This window comes from Zingiber officinale, chromosome 6A (assembly GCF_018446385.1).
Source record: "Zingiber officinale cultivar Zhangliang chromosome 6A, Zo_v1.1, whole genome shotgun sequence".
In the NCBI taxonomy this organism is placed as follows: Eukaryota; Viridiplantae; Streptophyta; class Magnoliopsida; order Zingiberales; family Zingiberaceae; genus Zingiber; species Zingiber officinale.
In genome coordinates, this window is record NC_055997.1 from 59,846,689 (window position 1) to 59,872,031 (window position 25,343).

The window sequence follows — 25,343 nt, forward strand, 5'->3', positions numbered from 1 at the left end:
GTAGATGTTCTACCATCAATTGAGTAGACACTGCTAGACACCCTACCTGGCTCAGAATTTGCAGTAATTACCTCAATTTTATAAGGAAAACATTTTTTAATTGTGATAAATCTGGAGACAAATGATTATACAATCTTCTAATTATCCCAAATGAGGATATGTGACCCTCGGTAAAATGGGTTGATAATGGTTCCAAATCGCCAAACCTTGTAGACAAAAGAAACAACTTGTTAATTTGGTAACAACATTCTCCAAACATATTAGTAAAAACAAATGAGATAAAATTAAACTTGTGTTTACCTCTGTTAAAAAATTGGCAAGTGGAGTTCAGCCAAAAATCTAGTACTGACGCATGAAGTTTCAAACTAACTATGCACTTTGAAGCACCTCAACAATGGGAATAATTGTAGCAAGTGCTCCCGGCTTCTTTTCTGAACATTCACAAAGAGAAAAAATAAGCTACAAAACACAATGGATAAACACGTGGAGTACTAGATACTTGACCTTGATGCCAACACAACCATTAACATCGAGTGTCATCAGTGAATTTGAGCTGAACTTTGATAAAGCTTCTAGACATGCATCTGTAACACTGATTATCCCATGCAAGCTGTGTAATAAACATTACATGAAGTTAATATGTGATAGTGTGAACCATAGTGTCTCCATAATCCCGTCTCCATTAACATGATCAAATCTTGGAATCGCAAACATGCAGATAAGATTCTACCTGTAGTACCTAGGATGACTCCAATATCTAGGGACTAGGGAAGGAACAATAGGAAATTTTTATTGGAATATTTTTCTTTTGATGGTCTCCTAGGTTTAAGCATATAAAAGCACCAATCCCTCTCCCCTCTTAATTTATACTATCTTTCATGCTCAAACTTTCTCTCCCTTTCTTTAATTGCCATGACTCATAATTCTCTTGCCCCACAAGCTAGCGTAGATGGTTCATGCAATGGTGTTGCCACAGATAAGCTAGGGGTCGATTCCTAGCGGGTGCAGAAGCCCCGCGGGTTACCTTCCCCATGCATGCGCAACTGTTGTTGGGTGAAACCCCCTATGATTTACCTATATCTAGCTAGGGGGTTGGCGATAGTGGGTGGCCTGAGGTGAGCGTTATCACCTTTTGCCACAAATGACTCATAATTCTCTTTTGTACTAAATTCATCACCAAATGGAATCAAAATTGCAAAATGATCCCCTATTTGTAGCTTACTAATGGATTTATATTTGTATGCTTGCTATGAAAGGATTTAGAGAGTTGAGTGGCTATCAAAGCCATTAGAGAGTGATGTGTGATTGGATGAGGTAAAGGTGCAATAGGATTTAGAAGTTTAAAATTTATCATGTCATGCTAATCAAGTGCATCTCAGATCAAGTATGATACTGTTAGGAATATTATTATGGGTGCTCTCATTTTTCATTGTAGACGGTAGGGGAGCCAGCTTTTTGAAATACTCCATGCCTCCTTCAAGATCTTCTAGAACTTCACCACTTGTTCCAGCCCGCTGACCCATTGAGCAAAACCCAACTCAATCCACCAAGTCAAGATGCTCCATGAGCTCCATGTGCACATATATGAGAATTGTCAAAACTTAAAAACATGGTCAAATGTGACCATAATTTAGCATTGTTTCCAAGAATATCATGTATGCTCGCTCGAACATTATACCACATCATCCGCCAACATTGATTGCATTGTTGAAAATTATTGCATGAGCTTATTTTTACATTAATTTTTATCCACATCATCTTTCAGATTTAGGAATGTTCCATCCCCAACATTTCAATTGGCTTCAGCTTCAAGATGAGGAAACGGTGAATAAGATGAAGAAACACTACAACTAACGTGGTCCAAACGGAGGCACTAATACTAAGCCAATTCATTTCACTGCCCTTGGATAGTAGTAGTCTAATCCAAACTTGATAATCTACCTTGTTGTAATGTAAATCTCATAAGAAAAGGGTGCATGGTTGAATAATATTGCACTGCTAGAAGCAGGTTTGTTGCCCTTGTTGATTCATGAAATATTAGTGACTTATTGAGTGTAGATGCTGTGGGAAATCATGATTTGGTAACTATAAAAATTTTCCATAAATTATACAATATGATAGCGTAGCTAGTTTGCATAGAAATTTGTTTAGTTGTGTTTATATAAGTTTGCTTAGAAAAGTGTGTTAAAGTTTCTAGGCTTTTTATTAGAAAAGGTATGATACTTCATGAAGAATAAGTATCGATCTTTAAGATTCCATGTATTAGACAACTTTGGAGTTAAAATAATTTTAAATTTCCAACATGAAACTAGAGTCGAAACTTGTTGATGGGTCTTAGTACTAGTCATCTTATAGTTCACCATCATTCAAGCATTAGCACAGCCCTCATCCATGAACCATTCACATTTTGATACCTGGTTTGATTCCAACTCTCCTTGTTCTTTCCTTACAAATAAGAAGCTAATTCTTTTTTCTTTCTTTGGTATTTTCTATCTTATTCCTAATCTATCCTCTCTTTATCTTTATGTCCTTTTAATACTCTAATCCTTCTATTCATCCATTTTTAGTCTTTCTATTATCATTCCCTCGTCTTATTTATTCTCCTCTTTTTCACCCCTCCTCTCGTTCCACATCTTTTTGCTTGTCCTACATTTTATTTATGCCTTCTAAACATTTCTCTTGCTCTCTTTTGTTTCAATTGTATCCTCGTTCTTCATCCTCCTGTTATTATTTTCGTACTTTGCATTTTTTTAAGTACATTTTCATCATATTTCTAGTTAACTACTTAAAGTTCTTTTAATTATTTATTCTCTTCTTTATGTTTTTTTATTTTAGGTTTTATCTTCTTTTTCTTCTATAACTCATTATTTAGTTTTTAATTTTTTTTTTAAAAAATATTATTTCACTCCTTATCATCCCATATGGTTTCATTCACCACATATTGCATACATCTACTATCATCTGCACCTTTTACCATTTTGTTCCAACATTATCATATAAGTCATAATATTTTCAATATATCGCTAGTATTTTAAATGATAGCGGAGGCAGGCATCAACCACACCGCCTTTGTCTTAGGTGGTGCTTTAGGTGGTTAAAGATTAGGCAAGGCCAGTGAGGCAGGCGAGGCGCATGAGGCAATCAAGGGTTTAGAGTTTAGGGCAAGGCGATCAAAGTCAACAAAATTAAAAAATCTAGATATATTAATACACTTTCTTTCCCTTCCAAAATATAAATAACTCCACCAACCCACCAAGTCACCCACAACCCACCTCCTATCTAGAGCCACCCCTACCACAGCTGATTGCTGCTACCACTAACACATTAAGTTAGCTTTTATATTTTTTTTTAGTGAGTTCTTGTTCTAGTTTTTGATCTTTTATTTAATTATTCAAGATTAATGGTGAAAAATGAGAAACAACCAGAGGCGGAATTGAAACGAAAATCTAGTGATATTGTTTGGGATTATAGGGTGTTATATTTCAAAGACAAAAGAGATTGGATCACATGTAAATTGTGTAAGAGGCTTATTAAGGGAAAAGTTTATTGGATGAAGAATCATATTGTGGGTATTGTAGGACAAGTTGAAGCATATCCTAAAGCATCCTAAGACAAAAAAAAAAGAGTAAGAACTTATCTTGAAAATAGCAAGAATAAGAAGCGAGAAAGGGTGGAAAAATGAAAAGAAGAGAGGGCAGAAGTAAATATAGGTGTTGATGTAGAGGATGATGATTGTCAAGTGGAGGGAGATTCTTCTAAAAAGAAGTCAAAACACCTCAAGTCTATTAATAAGTGGGCATCCACAATCGATCCAACAATGGCAAGATAATAAAACATAAAAGATGCATTGAAGTTAAAATTTACAAATGATGTGCATGAGTACCTTGCAAGATAAATTTATGAGATGGGGATTCCTTTTCATGTAATTGACAATCAAAGCTTTAGATAATTTGTAGAGGCAATTGGCCAATTCAGCATGGGCTACAAACCTCCAAGCCAATATCTTCTAAGAGAGCCACTTTTGAAGCAAGAAGTTGAGAGGACCAAGTTATCTCTAAAAAAGCATAAAGAAGAGTGGATGAAAAATGGATGTTCAATTATGACCGATGAATGGGCGAATTGCAAGAGGAGAAGCATTATGAATTTATGTGTTAATTGCAAACTAGGCACTTCATTCATTAGTATATACCATAGAACTTTGACTATTATGAGGAAAAATACCAAGAAGAGAGATATTGTGAGGCCCGGGGTGACTAAATTTACATCCGAGGAGTGGAGCAAAACAAAATCAAGTAGTGTGAAGGGGAAAGCGGCGGAGGTAACAGTAACAAGTATCTCTTTTTGGAATGGTGTTTCTTTAGTTTGAATGTTTTCACCCCTTTAGTGAAAGTTTTACGTCTTGTTGACGGTGACAAAAAACTCTCAATGGCCTTTTTATTGGGTGTACTTAAACAAGTCAAAGACGAGATTAGAAGGCTTTCAAAAAAGAAGATCATGTCACCCCTATTTTGAAGATTGTTGATGTGAAGTCTAAGGGTATACTTGATAGTCCTTTGCATTATGCCGCTTGCTTATTGAATTATATTTTTTACTTCAAAGATCCAAACATACAAAATAACACCAATGTTATGAATGAGTTCTTGGATTGTGTTGACAGAAGTTTTCCCACCGATAAGGACATGCAATCCACCATTGCTAATGATGAATTGTTGAAGTATAAGAGTAAATCTAGAAAGTTTGGAAGAAAAATGACGGTTGTGGCATATGAGAAGGGGATATATACCATGACTTTGATCCGGGTACATCTCTTTGCTTTATTTCTATTCACTAACATACATGTCTCTTTTACCTATTTTTGGGTTTATTATTTTTTTATCTCTTTACTTCTTAAAGTTGGATGGTGGTCCAATTATGGTGGTGACACTCCAAACTTACAAAAAATAGAAATGAGATTTTTCTCTTTGACAAGTAGTTCATCGGGGTGTGAAAGAAATTGGAGTCAATTTGAAGGGGTAAGTAGTAATTCATAAATTATGTTATCTATTCTTTATGCTTATTAGTTTTTAATAATTTTCTAATTGTTAGATACATACTAAGAAGAGGAATAGGCTTGAGACATCAAGATTGAATGATCTCGTATATGTCAAATTGAACATCAATCTTAGAAAGAAAAGTAAGAGATATGGACGGAGATTTGCTTATATCCTCTCAAGCTAGTGAAGCTCAAGGCTGGCTTGTTGATGGTGGTAATGAAGATAAGGTAGAGCCACGTTCAGGATTTACCTGGAGAATGGTGGCAGAGGTCTCGAGAGTGGATGTAGTGCTACAACCAAGGAGTGCAAGAAACATCCCCATTAGAGAACTTGATGAGGATTTAGATACATCGAAGGAGGAGAATGAAGAAGATATTGATTTTGAATCCAATGATGAGAGGATTGTGGATGTAGTTGATTGTGCATGTGTAAATGATTTAGAAGATTAGTAATGTTTAGTCTAGTCCTTGTTGGTTTGTTGTCATGTTGGATTGAAACTTTGAATTTTAAGCTTAGGCTTTTGGCAAAAATAATAATATTACTTTTTTAGTATTAATATGGTAATGAATCTTTATTAATTATCTTGTTAGTTGTATTTATATATTTATTTGTACCTTATATAAATTGTATTATATTGAATGAAGCTTATTTATGCATAAAATCATTTAATTACATATATTACATAAAGAATGAAAACTATTTATAATATTGTGTAAAAATAGTAAAAAAAAATCAACCGCTTAGGCACTGCCTAGGCGACCGAGACACTAGGCGATCACTCCACCACGGCCTACCGCCATTTATAACATTGAATATCGCTTGAACAATTTGTATAAATATACCTATTCGACTATAGTAATAAATCAATGAAGTAATTATTTCTTTGTTCTATTTTTTCTCTTTCAATTCTGATTCTATTATATTTTTCTCGTGATGCCTATAATTAATTTGCCCACCTTTTTTTAATTCCTTCCATAGTTACACTACACCAAAACATATTAATTGTAGCATACTTTTTTTTAAAAAAAAACCTCTTACATTCAATCATGTCGTCATCTTAAAAAAAAAATCTAAGATGCCTTTCGTATATTCATAATCACGTTGCTCCTTTCCTCACTATTTTCCTTTTTTTTTCCTTTAAAATCTCCACAAGTTCCTCCTCTATTGCTTCTCTCCATCTTTATTTTATTCTATTTCCCTAATGCATTCTTCATCTCTTCCTCCTTTACGGGAATCATAATTTCCTTTTAGATAAGTTCATTAGAATTTTTAGAAAAATCAAATACAAAAGCCTGTTAGAGTTTTTATTTTAAAAAATTTATTAATTTGTGAAGAATAACTCATGTTATCAATCTATGGGGTTAGGATATCATATAATAGATAAGTTCGGAGTTAATATATTTTTAAATTTCCAACATATGTTACATGTTGATCAAGGACTTTATCAATATGATGATATAGCGTGGAGTGCCCATTAAGGTTGTTCAACAATTGTACGAGGATCACATAATCAAATTTTTGCACTCAGATTTTTTATGGCATCTAACTTTCAGATTTGCATCCTAATGGGTGAATTCCCACTGAGTCTTTAAGGAATCTGAGTTCTCTCATTGGAATACAGGAGATTAGAGTCATTGAACATCATTTGTGAAGGCCATGGAGAAGCCCCATAACAATGGAGGAAAAAAGAAACTATGATTTAAAAATTCACTTCATTAAAATATGGAAAATGACAATATGCTAGAAAACAAAGGAAGAAGAGTGAGGTACTGTCAAGAGAGAAGTTGTGAAGAAAAATATAAAAGATATGCGGGGACTTAATAGGACCATACACAGGTGAGATGGTTGAGGAGAGAACATCTTGCTGCAACCTGAATTTGCTTGCAACATGTCTAACATCTATGGAGACAACTTTTCTTGGTGGTGGAGAGGGGCAGTGTTGCCCAGTTAATAGGGTTGCACCAGAGGGTTGATGTAGTTGTGAAACAGCGATAAGAAAAGAGGCAGAAATATGATCAACAGACAGTAAAGGGACCTATAAAACAAATCTGCAACTTGTGGTAGGTGAGAGAATACAGAAAGTGCAAGGTGAATGAGAAGCTTTGTAGAATAATGAAAGATGGTTGCTCCAGTGGATTGATGTGATTGTGAAGTAGCAATAAGAAGAGAGGTAGGTATGAGATCAACAGATGGTGATGAGACCTATTAAACAAATTAGAAATGTGTTTGGTGAGCAAGAAGGGTAGCAAGTGCAAGGGAAATGGGAGGCTTTGAAGTAATTCTCTAACACCCATGCCATCAGTGCTATTTATTATTTAGTAGCTCTGCCTGAACCGCCAACAGCGAAGTGTAATAAGACGAGATACAAGGGGACAATGGAAAACAAAAAGGTGGTGGTGTGAGGGGGGTCGATGTGACTAAACAGGGAAAAAAAGCAGGGACAAGCAGTAAACTTAGGATTATAGACATTGTGACACCAATTACCAAGTGCACAGATAGCTTATTTGTTTATTAAATTGAGCCCCCGATGAATAAAGAGGCATAGCACTGTAAACTAAAATAACTTAAATAAATTATTAACACTTGAAATAGGACTAGTCTTTAACCAAAAAAAAGCCTTGTCTTTATATACACGAATTACACTAAATTTTACCTCAAAAGCTCAAGAGATCTGCAACCTTCTGCTATGGCAATCACTCCCATATCAGTGACACGTACACACCTTCCATATAAAACATAAGAATTTCAAGATTCATTGGTCTTCTTGGAGATCAGATGAAAGCATTTGACAATAATTTACCATGTCAAATTCAAGGAAGCAAGATTTTTGCATCCTGCTATGCAGGAAAGACCTTCATCAGTTAGATTCTGAAATACCATTAGTACAGTTAGATGTCCAATAATATGATCAATATGAATTTAATTATTACCTGAGCACCACAGAGATCTAAGAATGTGAGATGAGACAAGCATGCTATCTTTTTATATGCTGCATCAGTTAAACTGTATGAAAATAACGAAACTATGACAATAAATACAGCTCAGCTCTGTTAGAGAGCACAAAAACTTTCAATTTTTAATCCAAAACCACATTAGATCCAAGACTTTCAAGTGATACCTTGAAAGAGCGTAGAGGTTCAGTCTTTGAAGCAAGGAGCACTTAAGCAGTATCTGTTGTAAACCACGATCAGTTAACTTTGTGCACCTGGAAAGCATGATATTGGAGATTGAAAGGCCAGTAGCAACCAATATAAACATAAGCAGGCAAGAGAATTACTGATCTTCAATATATTTGATTAACAAATATATTGAAAATAATAAAATATACAGAATGCATAGCAAACTAATGCTATCCAGGAAGGATGAAAAACATTGAAAAGGTTGTATTTAAGGCATTTTCCATTTTCCAGATATTCCCTATTATTCCAACCATAAACCTAGAAAAAAATATAGACCTCATGTCCAACTTCTTACCAGATCACATAGGTATGTTGATATGGTTTAGTCAACATTAGAGAGGAAACAGTTTCTGGAAAATCTCCTGCTTCCACTGTTTCTTGAAGTGTGTGATTTATGTCATCCATTACGTTTTTATGCAAAAGTCGGGACTATTGAGAATTTGAGTAATATTGTTCTGTTAAAGTTCAATGTTCTCCATTTCATTTTTGAGTGAAAATGAAAGCTAGCTGCCTGCTTATAGCTAGAGGAATTATAATTGCTTCATAAGCTATTCATTTTCTCTATCCCTTTTGTTCTACTTGTCTGATTAGCCATTTTGGGTGTCAAAAATAGTGGAATACTTGAGAATTGGAGCAATCACCACGTTGACAAGTGTTTGTGTCTTTGTGATATCCTATCATTTAATTAATTATTATTTGGCTTTAGTTAATGATAATTGATATTTTAGCCAACGTTCCATGGCTAAATATGGTCCAATTAACTTTAAGGTTTGGCTGAACGTATGGGTGGTTTTGATTTGAATATAGGCTTCAAATTGGCTAATAATTTGGTTGAAACAAAGTTCATTTGAGGTTGAATTGACTGAACTAAAATAATTCCAACTGGTCCACTTGTTTAAACCTGAGATTTAGTTTCAGGTCATCACCACCTTGTCTCCTTTGCATAAATTGTCTCCTTCTCCCTGGTACCTGATTCTCTATGGCCTCATAGTGTTCCTCTAGATGCTGCCATGGTTGAGCACTCTAGCAGCATTCAAGGACTCTCCTTAACAAGAGCAACCAGGGGTGATGCCTTTAAACTAGGTCTAATCATGGTGATATCCCTTTTCTGCTCTCTTAATTTCTTCTCTTCGTAGCAAAATGACAATGATCTTTGCCAATCGGTAAGCAGCGGACATACTAGGCAGCAAGGTTCATGCAGCCTCCTCTTGTATTGTTAGTTGCCCTCCTATCTGTTGATCAGATGTCACTGATTGGCGACTTCAAAGCAATAATGACTCATGTCTCCAACAACATTGACACTTATGCTGGCATTGGGAGTGCATTGCTACAGATATAGCACAGTGATACTGAAGATCTAGACTCCAATGAGATGTAGTAGTTGACACCTTCATGTGTGGAATCATTTTGATATGCCGACAGCGTATATTCGCTGGTTACCAGCTGTTTTGAGCAGAAGCTTTGCATCTATGTAAGTGACACAACACCTCTTTTTGCTAGATTGACAAACTATTCTTAGATTTGTCGACAGCTAAATTTCGCCTTTAGTGTGCCATGCAATGTGTTCTACAAGGAAAAATCAGTGACAATTTTATCAATTCGATCAGCAACCTCCCTTCATGTTGGTAATCGCTAACCTTTTATCCCTCCTTGTCTATGCTTAATGTGCAAATTAAATTTACTTATGTCTCGTGTTAAGGTTCAGCACTGACCAAAATGAGCAATCTTTTGGAAGCATAGATGGAGAGACTCTCTGCCTTCCTAAACCAGCATGAGTTGGATCCTTTCTTCCTTGTTGGTTGTAGTTTATGTGGTTGCAATAGAGTATGATTGGATCTTTGTGTTAGGCATATCAATGGAACAAGAGTTCAAGAGGTCATGTAGCTTCTTTCTGGTAATCCTTGATACATCATCCATAGGCAAGATTTTTCTCTCTTTTCATTAATTTGCGCCATGATGTTTTCCTTTGCTATTTGATCCATTTGTCTTATTTTGTATTGTTAAATTGTGTTGCGTTCTTTCCGTTTGTGTTGATTGCTGCTTTTGTGGAAGTACTCCCTTGTGTTTGCATATGTGCTAGTGATTGCAATAGGTATGAGATCGTGATATTATTTCCCAAGAGGTTTTGTGCTTGTCATGATACATGATACATGATAGATGTTATAAGGGCTTCTGCAATGGTTGTTTTTAACGGTGTTATAACTGATTTTTGATGTTAAAACCACTGCAGGTCGACGTTAATGTCAATGTGGCATTGAACGCGTTCAATTGCCTTCTTTATAAAAAAAAATAAAATAAAAACTTGAACGTGTGTTCAATTGCCTTCTTTATTAAAAAAAATAATAATAATAAAATAAGATGTTTATAAAAAAAAAATATCTCACTTGTCACGCACTGAGTTTATCTTCTCTTGAACACATGAGTGTATTTTTTTTATTTTTTTATTTTATTTATTAAAAAAATTAAATTTTAAAATGTATTAAAAATAATAATTATCATTTAAATATTTTAAAATATATTTAAAATGTATTTATTTAATATGATATAATTTTAAGATGATTGAATGGACTGTGGGACCCATAAATAATGAGTGTTAATGTTAAAAGGAATGTGGGTGAAAGATATATGCTGTTATAATGAGTATGTGGTAGTGGACCCCATGCTTTTTGATGAGGTGATGAGTGTTATATGGGAGTGGGTTGCGGATGCCCTAACACTGCTTGTATAGAGGTTTTATATATTTTTATGTTAGTCGAGGAGATATAGTTAGTTATAGTTATTTGTTATGTTAGTCGAGGTTTTATATATTTTTATGTTAGTTATTTGTCATATGTTAGTTAGACTATTTGTTGTGAAGGCTAAGTACTAACTGATGCATAATATATAATATGCAAGGACATATTGTTTATCATGTCATACAATGTGCCAGGCTATTCTTTGCTTATGCTCATTTGTGTAGTTTTCGCCCTACCTCGTCTTGATACTGAAGCAAGAATGGACCAATTATGCCCTTACCTTTAAAGATCAATATATCAAGAATCCTTGTGAGCATTATTTCTGATACAAAGTTCTAATTGAGATATCAATAGCGCTCACAAATTCCACGACATAAATATGTGTAGGTTTAATTCATGCATCATGGGACATTTCAACTAAAGATTGAATCGGATGGATGAGGTCATAAAGTATTCTAGCATATTCCTTAATAGAATCATTGCATTCTGTTGATAACCAATATTCATAGAAAGCTTATGCCACGGACTGGAAGTATAGATATTTTTGAAGCCTTATTATTATTATTATTATTTTGATAATCCTGTCTGAGCTTTCGGTCCAACTAGTCCTCGAGGATGATGACCGACCCCACAAATCGACCACCACACAAATCCGAAAGTGCGAGCGGCTCCTCATTCAACAGCCAACGTCCCAAATTTTTCATAAGGAAAATCTCCTATAGTGCCTTAGTTGAGATTTGAATCGTGGGTGCTTGGGAAACTGCTTGAACGCCTTGCCGTTTCACCATAGCCCGAAGGTCTTGAAGCCTTATTGATGTTGGAGCTAGTTTATCTGAAAGTAGCTAGATAATGCACACTCTTCCCCTTTTGAACCTGGGTTTGGGTAGAGTTGATTAACTCTAACAATCTAGTATCCCTACACAAATGCATGGAAAACTTGATGAACATACCAAGAGATGGGAGTCCTAAGTGTTTGGAGTTTACTGAAATATTGGCATAGTTAGCAAACGCTGACCATCTCATTGCTAGAGATGTGAGTCCTAAGTGTTTGGTGTATACTGAAATATTGGCATAGTTCACAAACTCTGACCATCTCATTTGTTGCAAGTGGATGCATAACAAGTGTTTGAGAAGGAATACAAACAGTTCTACTTACATCCTTAGTTTTCTAGTAAGATCACTACATAATGCATAATGATCAAGTGTCAAACAGGTTGTAATTTTTCAAAAATGAATGAACTCCATGAGAAAATAGAAACACAAAGATTAGCTAGTTAAGTACAAAGCACAACATAGACTCACCTAGTAATGTCTAGATCTTGTAACTTCTGGCAATTATCACCAATTAGATGCAAGCAGTGATCAGAGATATTCTGCAATTTTCCAATGAAATTATAAACAAAACATTTCATAGTCATTTTACAGACATCAAAAAGTCGCAGGTTTGAGTCGCACAAAGCCTCAGCCGTAGACAAATATTATTCAATAGCCAGATAACACATATTTAATGAAATTAATACAATATCCATATTAAATTGAACAGTGTCATCGGAATATCATCCTTCTAGTTTAAACCTCTTATTCCATAAATCCAAAATGATGGAAAGACAAAGTTTTGCAAATTAGATGTCGATTAAGTATAGTATGATAGTTCAACATACTGAATCATAGTATATTGTAGAAACATGTTGTCAGCATGCACAAAGGATGCTCGGACTTAACATTACAACAGGGTATCATGACTAATGTGGTGGAGGTTAATCATTGGATAAGCTCAAATATGCTTGTGTACCTGAAATAGTTAGACCAAATGACCAAAATAGTTCCAACTTAACATCCAGTGCATGGTCCTAGCTCTATGTAAGCCAGTTATTAAAGTGGCTATCTGTAATCAATGCTATGCAGCACATAATTATTGTCTGTTTGGTGATGATGCAAAAAGAATTAAATCCCTCCTAAAATTATTGTATTATTATTGCCTTGAGAGATCAAGTCACACTCCCTGGAGTTAGTCCCCCTAGCTCAGTGGCAAGGCTGGGCATAAGGATTGGGTCATTGCTCCTTTAATCCAGTCTATTGGTGCAAGGCATGCCAAGCAATGATAGGATTTGCGGTAATGCACTGTGGCTGTCCAAGCACAAGTCGAGTGGGAGGTAGACTTCGATTGTCACAAGCAGATGCGATGATTGGACGTGCTGGGTCTGAGCATTTAGCCAAGAAGACTTGTAGGAAACGCGAGCAATGGCATGCATCGGGTGCATGCAATGCAACACGACGAATGGAACAGAAATCGCCTAAGTCTATGGCACTGGGCCTGGACCAAGTACAAGGCATGCAAGCTGACCTTTGGCATGGTGGCAAGACAGCAAATGATACGGACAAACAATTTGTACATGTGGATAGTAGTTGACAAAACTGTCATGTAACCGTCAAGCCAACTGCCACCTATCCGTTATAAATAGGCAAAGTTAGGCAACGACAAAGGGAGATGAATGTGTGAGCAAATCTATAAAGAGCCCACTTTGTAATCCTTTATTGTGCAAATAATAAAGGTTGGAAGTTTTTTCTATACATTATGTGTTGCTTGCTTGTGACTTTTGTAAGTCAAATTCGAGGAAGACATTCTCTTGCACTTTTGTGGTGCATTTGTGGGCTAAATCAAGTGTGGGACTTGATGACCGCGCAAGAAAATTTCTAAGGCAGAAATTGACCTGTGACAACGGATATCAAAGCCTAGAAAGATGATTGGAGGCAACCATGAGAGAAAGGATTGCAAATCTTTCCTTAATCAGTTCTATCCCTTTGGGAGAAGATAATTACAATTTGATTGCAAAGATTGCCAATTTGAAGGCTAATATGGAGCGCATTCAGTGGTCTCTGGTTCAGATTCGTAAGGATAATGACGATCTGCACTTTGAATTGGTTATTCCGCGAAGGGCAATGGCTTCTAATGCAGAAAGAGGGGTTGGTCGTCCAACGGTAAGAATTCCAAAACCAAAATCTTTTAGAAGCACATTGAGTGCCAGGGTTGACACAAGGGGTCACTCATATCTCTGTGTCTGCCATGGTGAAAGAAAATAGGTTGTTGGCTTATAATGATCCTATAATTGTTGGCACTTGGGTTGGAAAGACAAATATGATGGTGATTCCACTTGAGGATTTTCAACTAATTATCGGTATTGATTTCTTTCAGAAGACAAAAACAGTATCCATGCCTCACCTGGATGGAGTAATGGCAATGTACGACTCAGACCTTTACTTTGTTCCCTGTGTTCACCCTTATAGCAAGGGCTAGAACAAGGGGAAGACGGATCTAGAGTGTCACTTGAGAAAGGCTTGAAGCGGGGTGAATAAACTTGTTTGGCTACCTTAATTGACATCAAACCTGACAAGAGTTTTGAGTTGCCCAATACAAAGTTTGATAATGTGATGTCATCAGAATTGCCGAAACATTTGCCACCAAGGAAATATTGACCACAAAATCGAGTCGATCCCTAGTATTGTCCTCTCGCAAGGCCCCCATACTGTATGTCTCCAATTGAACTTGCTGAATTGCAAAAATAGTTGAATGAATTGTTGGAGCCAGGATATGTCCAACCATCCAATGCTCCATTTGGTGCACTTGTGTTGTTCCAGAAAAAAAAAATGGTTCCTTAAGGATGTGTGTGGATTATAGGGCCCTGAACAAAGTGACAGCCCAATTCCTTTAGTGCAAGATCTATTGGACAGATTGAGCAAGGCATTATGGTTCACAAAGCTTGACTTGAGAAGGGGATGAGGCCAAAACAACTTGCATGACTCATTATGGTTCCTACGAGTTTCTTGTCATGCCATTTGGTTTGACAAAGGCCTCAAGCTACCTTTTCCAATTTGATGAATGAGGTGTTGTATGACTTCCTTGACAATTTTATTGTAATTTATTTGGATGATATTGTAATCTACAGCAAGTCATTGGATGAGCACTTGGAGCACTTGGAGATGGTGCTGGTTCGACTAAGGGAGTATCAACTTTATGTGAAGATGGAAAAATGCAAGTTTGCTAGCCAAGAAATAATGTTTTGGGACATTTGGTCAGCAATTGCCATGTTCGAATGGATCCAAAGAAGGTGCAACCTATTGCTGATTGGCAAACCCTTCAATGGTGTCCAGACTACAATCCTTTTTAGGCTTACTACCGTAAATTCATCGTTAGTTATTCAAAGAAGGATGCCCCATTGACAGACTTGTTGAAGAAGAATATACGGAGGGAATGGTCAGATGCATGCAAAGAAGCCTTTGAGAAATTGAAGATTGTTATAGCATCTGAATTAGTGCTACACTTGCCCGACTTCGAGTTGCCATTTGAAGTGCATACAAATGCTTATTATAAAGTAATTGGCAGTGTGTTGGTGCAGGAAGGTCATCCAATTGCCTTTGAAAGTAGAAAACTCAATTCGGCTTGTTGTTGTACATTGCTTGTAGAAATTGTCCCCTAAGTAGACCCGTTGGCAAGAGTTCATGGCCAAATATGACTTTATGTGGGACCACAAACCTAGCAGGCATAATCAAGTTGCTGATGCGCTGAGTTGAAAAGAAATATTTGCCACTTTCTACTCTATCACAAGAGTAGAGTCGGATATGTTGGAAAGAATAAAGGTTGTTGCTGTAAATGATACGGCTTATGGGAAGTTGGTGCTACAAGAGATGGGATAATATGATGGTACTGGATCGAGGATGATTTCCTGATTTACAAAGGGGAAGAATCTTTATACTCACAACAGGTGATCTACGAAGAGAGTTGCTGAGAAAAACTCATGACCCACAATGGACTGGTCATCCTGGTGTAGAAAGGATACTTGATCTTTTGGCCTATTCCTACATTTGGCCTAAGATGGAAAATGATGTGGAGGCTTATGTGAAAACTTGTCTGATGTGCCAACAAGACAAGACCGAGCGAAAGAAGGAAGCGAGATTACTCCAACCGCTGTCTATTCCAGAAAAACCTTGGTTTCAGTTTCTATGGAATTTATCAGTGGGTTTTCAAAGGTTAATGGCATGTCTTCTATCATGGTAGTGATGGATAGATTCTCAAAATATGTTATATTTATTGTGGCTCCTTCGGCTTGCCCTTCCAATGTTGCTGCTGAACTCTTCAATCGGAATGTGGTAAAGTTTTTCAAGTTTACCTAATGACATTGTGAATGATAGGGGTGCAAGGTTTACGAGGAGATTTTGGACTTCTTTGTTTAATATGATGGAAACTGATTTGAAATTCTGTACTGCTAACCATCCATAAATTGATGGACAGACCGAAAGGATCAACCATTTATTTGAGGAGTACTTGCGGCACTATGTTACAACAAGTTAGAAAATTTAGCTAGAGCTATTAGATAGTGCACAATTCTGCTACAATTTGCACGAGTCATCAGCCATTGAAAGGAGTCCCTGTGAGTTAGCATTGGGGACTAGCCAACAACTCCTGTGGAGATAGCCAAGCAAAAATCTAGAGGGAAATGCCCTACAACATATAGATATGCAAGAGAAAAGCAAGAGTTGCTTGAAAAAGCCCAAGACAGTTTGAGAAACGTGGCAAACAAAATGAAGAAGTATGTTGATCAAGGCGAAGACCCTTAAAATTTTCTATAGGGGATAAAATGTTCTTGAAACTTACTCCCCAAGTATGACGAATCTTTTAAGATCATGGAGAAAATTGGTAATGTGGCTTATAGGTTGAATTTACCAGAAAGGCTAAGGTCCACCCTACATTTCACGTGAGTTTCTTTCTTGAAGGAGTTCCATGAAGATGAAAAAGCTCCATCGAGAAGTAGTGCCAAGAGAACTCCACTCGTTGTGAGGAAGCAATTCACCAATGATGTTGAAGAAATCTTGAACCACAAAACCTTCGGAATGAGCAAGAAAAATAGAAGAACAGAATTCTTGGTTCTTTGGAAGGGAAAACTTGAACAGAGGCTACTTGGGAAAGGGATGTTACACTTTGGCAATTTGAAAAAAAGACATTGAGTTCTTCTGGTGAGGGAGGTTTGTTAGCCCCTAACTCGGTGGCAAGGCTGGGCATAAGGATTGGATCGTTGCTCCTTTGATCCAGCCTATTGGGCATGTGCACAAAGCATGCCAAGCAGCGATAGGATTTGTGGCAACGTGCGGTGGCCGTCCAAGCATAAGTCGAGCGGGAGGCAAACTTGGATTGTGGTGAGCAAATGCGCGGATTGGACGTGCTGGGTCTAATCATTAAGCCAAGAAGACTTGCAGGAAATGCAAGTGATGGCATGCGACGATCGCATGCAATGTAGCACGACGGATGGAGCAACAATGGGGCAAGGGGTTGTCACACCTAAGTTCGTGGAGCAAGGCCTAGGCCAAGCACAAGGTGTGCAAGCTGACCTTTGGCATGGTGCCAAGGCAGCAAATGATGTGGACAAGCAATTTATACATATGGATAGTAGTTGACAAAACTATCATGTAACCGCCAAGCCAACTGCTACCTATGCATTATAAATAGGCAAAGTTGGGCAATGGCAAAGGGAGAGGAATGTGTGAGAAAATCTGCAAAGAGTTCACTTTGTAATCCTTTATTGTGTGAATAATAATGGTTGGGCGTATATGGTGTATTGCTTGCTTGTGACTTTTGTAAGTCAAATTCGAGGAAGACATTCTCTTTATAACTTTTGTGGTGCATTTGTAAGTTGAATCAAGTGTGGGGCTTGGTGGCCGTGTAGGAAAATTTCTAAGACAGAAATGTGACACCTAGTATGGTTGGTTCCAATGCTCTGACGAGGGACAGGTACAAATCCAGCCAAAATCAAGCAATGTGATACAGTCTTAAGTTTAGCTCAATTTCTTTTTTTTTTTGGTTACAGTACGGTACTGGTACCATACCAGTCTGATGGAACCTAGTCTGATGGAACCTGGAGAGCCGCATTGGATCTAAATTTTAAAAACGGCTTCCTATGCACCCTATCATTCTTTTTGTAACACGGAGTAGCTATTAAATTCCCCATTCAGGAAGTCAGCATAGCATGGCAATACATGAATTGGCATCAGAGTTTGGAAAGGTAGATAATTCAAATCAATAATTCATAGCAATGCTAACTATAATCCATGAGAGTGGTACAGAACTAAGGATAATACTCTGGTCCACAACAATCATACTTTTTAAAAAAAATTCAATTAATAGTTAATGCATTTTGAAGTCTCAAGTTTTCCATCTCCACCAGAAAAGGTGCCTTTGGTCCACTGAAAGCTGAGTTATTCTCACATAGTCTAGTTTCCATTTCCAAATAACAAAAGATATGGATGGTTTATACTGATAAAACCCCTCTCTTTTATTTTTGCTCCGTACAACAATTTTCTCTTTCAGCAAATTTATACATGGGTTGGGAATAGTATTAGCAAATTCAAGGAAAACTTAAATACTCAAGAAAAATGAACTTGAAGCTCTCTAGTTCATATACTCATATCACTAACAAAGCCCTAGAATTCAATGATATCATTAGAAGCATGCATAATAAAAAGGGAAGGATGCAGGAAAAAAATATGTTAGTGCATTATAAGTAAAATAATTTATATGAATAATACAAGAAAGGTGGGTAAATGGAATAAAGGGTTCCAATCAAGAAAATCACAATTCAGTAGAGATATTGACAGAAGATCTTGCCAGTTGACTAACCTTGCAACCACTCAAGTTTAAACTTCTCAATTCCCTACAGTTCCTTACAATGTGAGTTATACCCACATTGGTCAGCCTGTGATATAAATTCGGAGAAATTATAAAACAAAAGTTTGTTCTATAAACAAAGAATCCCAGTTTGAGAAAATCTTCACCTGACATTCCAATAAAGATAAAACTCTCTAAGTTGTGGGCAACAACTAGTTATAGCTTCAATTCCTACATCAGAGATCTTTTGACAGCCATTCAGATTGAGGTGTTGCAAGCCTTGAAGTACTTTTCCCTGGATCTCAAGGATGGAAAGAAAATGTAAAATTATTGACCATTAAGAGGCATAATTTTGAATCATGTTAAAGGATGTAAAACATTAATTTAGATGAATTGAAATTCCTTTGAAAGAATGCATCCCTTCACTCTGTAGCTCAAATGTTTCAGCAAGTTTTTCCATCCAGACAACATTGTTAGCTTGGACTCATATAGCCCTTGTAAACTTGAACATGATAGCACCAACATATAATTTCTTATTTTCTTTACTAGGAAAGAGAAAGAAGCATAGAATTACTTTCATAAACTAGTGTGAACAAACTTAAGGCAAAGTAACCAAAGTGTTACAGTATTGTCCTAGCCTTTTCTTGCAAAACTGCATGCATCTCAACTAAAGCCTTTCTACAGATATTTCAATTGGTTTAAGTGATGCGTCAGCTGTATTGCTGCTACCTAGCATCTATGAATCAAGTGCTTTTAATGGCACTTTTCTTGCTTTAATCAACCATTGAAACTTGAGTAACTTAACCAGAATGTCCAAGATTTGCATAAATTATCTGAGAGCAACTCAATTTTCAGAGGTTACCAGAATGCTCTTAAAAATAAAACCACGTTGAATGTAAATGCCTGAATATTTTCTCCCAAATGAAATTGTAGAATGTTTGCTGATACTGAATAATGTTACATTCGTGATAGTTGCTTATTTTTGTATATGTGAGATACCCTTCACTTCTAACTTTTAAGTTAGATGCCTGAAAAGGCCTGTTGCGATGGCACAAGTAATATGCCTTTGCCACATTTGGAGTGTTGTCAATGTGCTTCTAAAAACCAGCCTTGACAAAGCAACCCTACCACCTGTGCTTCCTCTGCTTTCAAATTCACCAAAAAGAAAGTGTTCAAAAATTTGGTTTTCGTACTGATCTCACTGTTCTCTCAAACCACTACATATAATGTAGTGTATTATGACAACCAACATCAGCCATTTATTTTCAATAGTCACATGTCAATGTATTTGTGGTATTGAAGCAAGTATCACCAAGTACAGCCATTTACATTAGACCACCCAGAGTAGGTTGGCCTGCCTACTGGTCTATGAATGAACTGGTAAAATGTTGACTAGCCCTCAGTTGGTAATTTTTTTTTCAAACTAAAAAGCAAGGTAGTCATTTTATTGCACTACTTGTAATCAACTTTTTTCATTACATTTTCTTATGCTTCTGTGTCTCCTAACTACTTGATCTTTATTTCTTCTTTGGCTTCACATTTCATTACTAAGACTATCTCAAACACCTGTTTTTGATCCAGAATGAAGACTAGCCATGGTATAGAAGATGATATCCTTGCTTTATAATGATACACAGAAGGAAAATTAGCATCCTCCTAGCAAATCCACAGTTAAAAGTAGATAGGTCTTCGCTATGAAGACATCACCTAGAGGTATTGTGAATCTGCTGAAGCCTAGATTGGTGGCTAAGGGATAGACTCAAATTCAGAGAGTTTATTATCTTGATAATTTTCCTTGAGTGATTAAAATTGCTTCAGTATGAACACTTCCTCATTATGGTAACAATATCTTAGTAGTTGCTTTAGGAGTTGGATAGCAATATTCCTTCCTTTAATGCGATCTTTTGTTGCTGAGTTGAGGAAGTGATCTTGTGCACAAAATGAAAAAAGAAAACCTCTTTATTGTTGAGCAATCTTCTAAGGCATGTTTTGGTAAATGGAGGATTTAGCTATTCTCTTGTTTAGTTTGGAATGCTTTTAGTGTTTTACCATACCTCTCAGTCTAGGAGAGGAATAGGAAGTGCATCATTCAAACAATTTGTGTAGATGATATTAGCATTACTTGTAATGATTTTGCAGAAATCAAGAGGCTAAAAGCGCATTTTCATCAATTGTCAAACCAAGGATTTGGTGACTTGAATTGTTTCTTTGCATAGAAATTGCTCACTGTAGGGTAGACATTTATTCTCTCACATGAAAAAATATGCTTGATATACTTGAGGAAGGTGGCAAGTTGGAAACTAAATCAACGGATACTCTTAGGGATTGCAATGACAAATAAGATTAGGACAATGGGAGTTATTATCTAACTCAGGAAGATCCTGTAGACTATTTAGTGCATGAAACTATCTAACACTTGTTTTGTGAGTATGATCAATCAATTTATAGAGGCTCTATATCGCAAGGCAACTTTAAGGACCCCATGCTACGTTACAAATACTCTGCCACAAGGTCTTATCTATCTTGATAGTGACAATCATCAAGTAGTAGGGTATATCCATGCAAATTGACTAGGGCTGCCTTGGGTAGGTAGTCTTAATTGGGTTATGATGTTCACTTGCAAGGAAAACTGAGAAAGCAAAGATGAAATATAGGAATCTTTCCACATATAAGCTTAACTAGCTTAAACACTTAATGACTAGTTCTAGAATTGAAGACATTTATAATAAGTTGAGTTTTCAATATCTTTGACCAGCTTAAGGGAGTGTCAGAGACTTGATTGTGAATACATGAGGAACTAGTTGGAAATAGATAACCTAATGGTAGGCATTAACCTAACAATTTCCCCATTAAACACAAACCAATCCAAATCAACTGTGAAATTTTGGTTCAATCCTAAAGGTAATCAATTAGCTTTAGTTTAAAAATTGTTTGAGTTGGTCTTTACCAGTTCTGAGTTTGACCAATTGACCACAAAAATGAGCAGTAAAAGTATCACTTCATTTTCTGAACTAAACCATAGACCATAAAAGTCTATCAACAACTATTTCAAACTAGTTTGTAACAAAATATATTGAGAAAAAAAACTTAATCACAAAAATGGTTAGTTATTTCTTTAACTACCTGGCCTTTAAGTAGAATAAAATGTTCATCTTCGACTTGTGCAAATTCAAGGTTAATCTTTTTGACAAGCTGATATCGTTCCTGAATATAAAATGATTATTAGACTAGCCCCAGCAAATTTGAGCATGGAAAAAGAACATGAAGCGTTTTGACGCTGAGTAAAGAATGAAACAATTTAATTTCAGAAGAGCCATAATGGACTGGGGGAAAAAAATGAGAAACCACATATTAAGATAGCAGTAACGAGCATAAAACGTGAGAAATTATTCCACATAAGAGAAGACAGACCAATAAGAGTGCAGATCTTAGCCGTTCTCCTGCTTTACTCATCTCATGCAGATCAAGAACCTAAAAAAAGATTTTATTGGAAAATCATTCAGCAGCCAAAGAACTTCTAATTTAGTGTAGAAAATTTGTAATCAGGCAGATCTATATGAAACTTTCTAAATATATATGAGGGCATGCATCCTTTCAAATGAATGAAAAATAACCTAGACATGTATTTTGAAAATTCATAAGGGAATTTGGTTGGTGAAATCTGATTATTACCTCGAATTGCCCCCATGTAGGCAAAAACATATCCAATATGATTCAATAGAAATTCAACTAACGATTCCAAAATTGGACCAGAGATCTAGCGTGCAAGACTATCGGTAGAACTAGTCAAACCTATTAACTCATAAATGAAGTCATAAATATTTAACAAACACATCATCAACATATTAACTGCTAATAACAACGTTTTCAAAATAAGATCTGAGATAAAATTGCGACGGTTACTCATATGATGGTTCGATCTGTTGAACTAGTTGGCCCAAAAAGGATATAAATATAATTTACATTTTCATAGAGTATAAAATATATTTATATAAATCAACAGAATTATTAAAAATTATGAAAAAAGGGTAGCTCAGTGCACAGCTTCCGCCAATGCGGGGTATTATAAACTATGATAATTATGAAAAAAATAATATATAAAATAAAACCTTACATATTGTATATTACAGCTTATATATGATGTATGTTTTGGCTCCATAGTTTTTTTCTAGAAGAAATTACCCATTTCTGATTATTATTATTTTTTGGGTTTTTTCCTATTTCTAGGTTCATATATAAAACCAAACCAGATTGGATTATGGTTCCCGGTTAAACCAGTTTACCAAACATTGGGGGACAGCCTCTCACCTATGAGATTTAGATTTTCCATAATGAAAAAGGTAGAAAATGTGCAACCTTGAAACTCTTCTTTGATGTTCAGAATGTCGGACTCTCGATCAGAAAAAAAAAAAAATGAACATGAGAGATGCACCAGAGTTGACTGTTGGACTCCACCTTTAAAGAAGCCACTAATCATATTTTAGGAGATGTCAAGCAAAGGCAGCCACATAATCCAGAGCTAGAGAAAAGTTTACCAGCAGACACTACTACCTAGAGAAGAAAGATAGATTGCAAGGACATAGATATGTCACAATGTGTTTCCTGCAAGATGATTGTGAATGCTTGAATAAGGCATTTGAAAAGCAATTGATGAATGGGAGTCTTTGTAAAATAAATTGATACAACAAGTGTGTCAACATTCATCAAACAATCAACAAAGATGACACATGAGATCATGAAAGTGGATCAAAAGATGCAATTATGGAGGATGCACATATATGATGATGAACAGCAACCAAACCATGGATTAATGGATGTTTGCATATTGTCCTTTATTCATAGTTTCATTTTAGATATTATATGAAAAAAGAAGAGGAGTATTGATTTAAGTAGTCAACAAATGATAAGATCCCAAGTATGTAAACTTTTAAACTTAAGGCTGCACAGTGCACACTAATATCTAACTAGAGATAATTCCATACACGTGGTTAAATACATAACTGCAACCTACTACATGGTAGAAGTAAATGCGCAGTCAACCCTAAATTAGAGAAGTTCAAAGATACCATCAAACAAAGAATTTAGCAGTGCACATTGATTGAAATTATAATGCAACAAGATCCAACACAGAAGTGCAATGAAAGGCATTTGCCCTTTCATGGAAGAACAGATAGATTCTCCCACTATTCGGAAGTCTAATCGTATTTAATTTTAAACAGATTGTTCATTAGTAGGTAAATGAGTTTAACAGGCCGCGTAATGGCATTCGATGCTCGCCAAGCTCGTAAGTCGTAACTTTACTTCGTTTAAGAAAAATTGAGTAAGCCTAATTCTTCAGGAACATGCATATCATTAAGATCCAAAAATAGGATACATTTTGAATAGTCATACATTGCAAGAGAAACATCGACCTAGCTATCACGAACAATGGAACATTATAATCAAGAATAACCGAGTGGAAACAGGATCCGGGAAAGGAAAAGTGAGTAAGGGAAAAGAAAAGGATCCGCTGGTTTACCTCCCAAATCGTGGAAACAGATAGGAGAGCGCGGTAGCACCATGGGCTGACCAACAAGAGCGAGTAGACGTCCCTCTGGGCCAACATCGGACTTACGATCGTCATCACCATCGGCACCGTCTCTCGCTCCCAACTACGGCTGCTCTCGCCCGTGCCGGCCATGTCAAGTCCGGCCGCGTACTTCGATCTCTCTGTAGAAGTGCTGCCTCGAGGTCAAGACTCGAGAAGAAAAGAGCGAAGCTTCTTGTAAATTTTACAAAGTGATTTAAAAAGTTAGGAAAATGCATATTTAGTATTTGCATAAAAAATTAGAAAATTACTAAATTATTTTTTAGATAAAAAAAAAAAAGACAAAACACTGATTCAAGTGACTTGAACAGATAACACCTTAATCTATTTTTTTCATCTTAAAAATACCTTTATTCTAATATTATTATAATATATTTGTTTAAAACTAATAAACATATAATAATTTTAAATAATTTAATAAAATTACGTATAAGTAATTTTTTTTAAATTACTATTTATATAAGAGTTTTTATTCAAAATTATTATAATAATATTAGAGTGAACTTTTCACAGTGGGGTGATTTTACTTTAAGTTTAGTAGTTTTGGCCAATCTTATCGAGTTATCGTTGTAAAATGTGATATCATTTTAAATGGTTCAGTATTATAAATTTTATGGTTAAATATGGACAGTTAATATTTTTTTTTATACAATGATTCTCTATATAAAAAAATTATACATCTAAAGAGATATTTTACCCGATAAAAATTAATCTCAAATTTTATTAAAACAAATATTCATGTAGACCAACGTATGAATGGACTGAAAATAAATCAAAATTAATAAGATCAATTTTTTAATAAATCAAAGGTCATCAAAATTGAACAAACCAAACATATATAAAATTGATTAATTCTTTCTATGAATTTTTCTTACTAGTCGAGTGATGTCATCCAATTATCATTAATCAATTGATATTAGACATCAAATCAGATTGAGTTACGTTCGATATATATATATATATATATATATATATATATATATATATATATATATATATATATATATATATATATATATATATATATATATATATATATATATATATATATATATATATATATATATATATTAAAATAAATAAATTTTCAAATTAATTGAAATAAATTGCTTAATTCCATTAGTCTGATCAAATAATTTGATTAATCGATCTTTT

The 25,343-nt window shown here is 35.6% G+C and overlaps 1 protein-coding gene across 3 annotated transcripts; it reads right to left on the reverse strand.

Annotated features, from left to right (window-relative positions):
• Positions 1-24,355, reverse strand: LOC121996416 (F-box protein At3g58530-like). Of its 3 annotated transcripts, none has more exons than XM_042550380.1 (13): positions 24,120-24,355; positions 22,013-22,072; positions 21,725-21,805; positions 18,769-18,896; positions 18,614-18,689; positions 12,250-12,320; positions 8,152-8,238; positions 7,964-8,036; positions 7,834-7,901; positions 7,687-7,755; positions 505-610; positions 301-431; positions 1-206 (listed from the first exon to the last, which is right to left on the reverse strand). In XM_042550380.1, the coding sequence occupies exons 1-12, from the start codon at positions 24,279-24,281 to the stop codon at positions 366-368; spliced, it is 1,047 nt and encodes a 348-aa protein (XP_042406314.1). In that variant the 5' UTR covers positions 24,282-24,355; the 3' UTR covers positions 1-206; positions 301-365. The 3 variants fall into 3 exon arrangements, with proteins under 3 accessions (XP_042406314.1, XP_042406313.1, XP_042406315.1); XM_042550379.1 differs by having other exon boundaries at positions 18,769-18,902; XM_042550381.1 differs by lacking the exon at positions 21,725-21,805.
• Between the last annotated feature and the right edge of the window lie 988 nt (positions 24,356-25,343).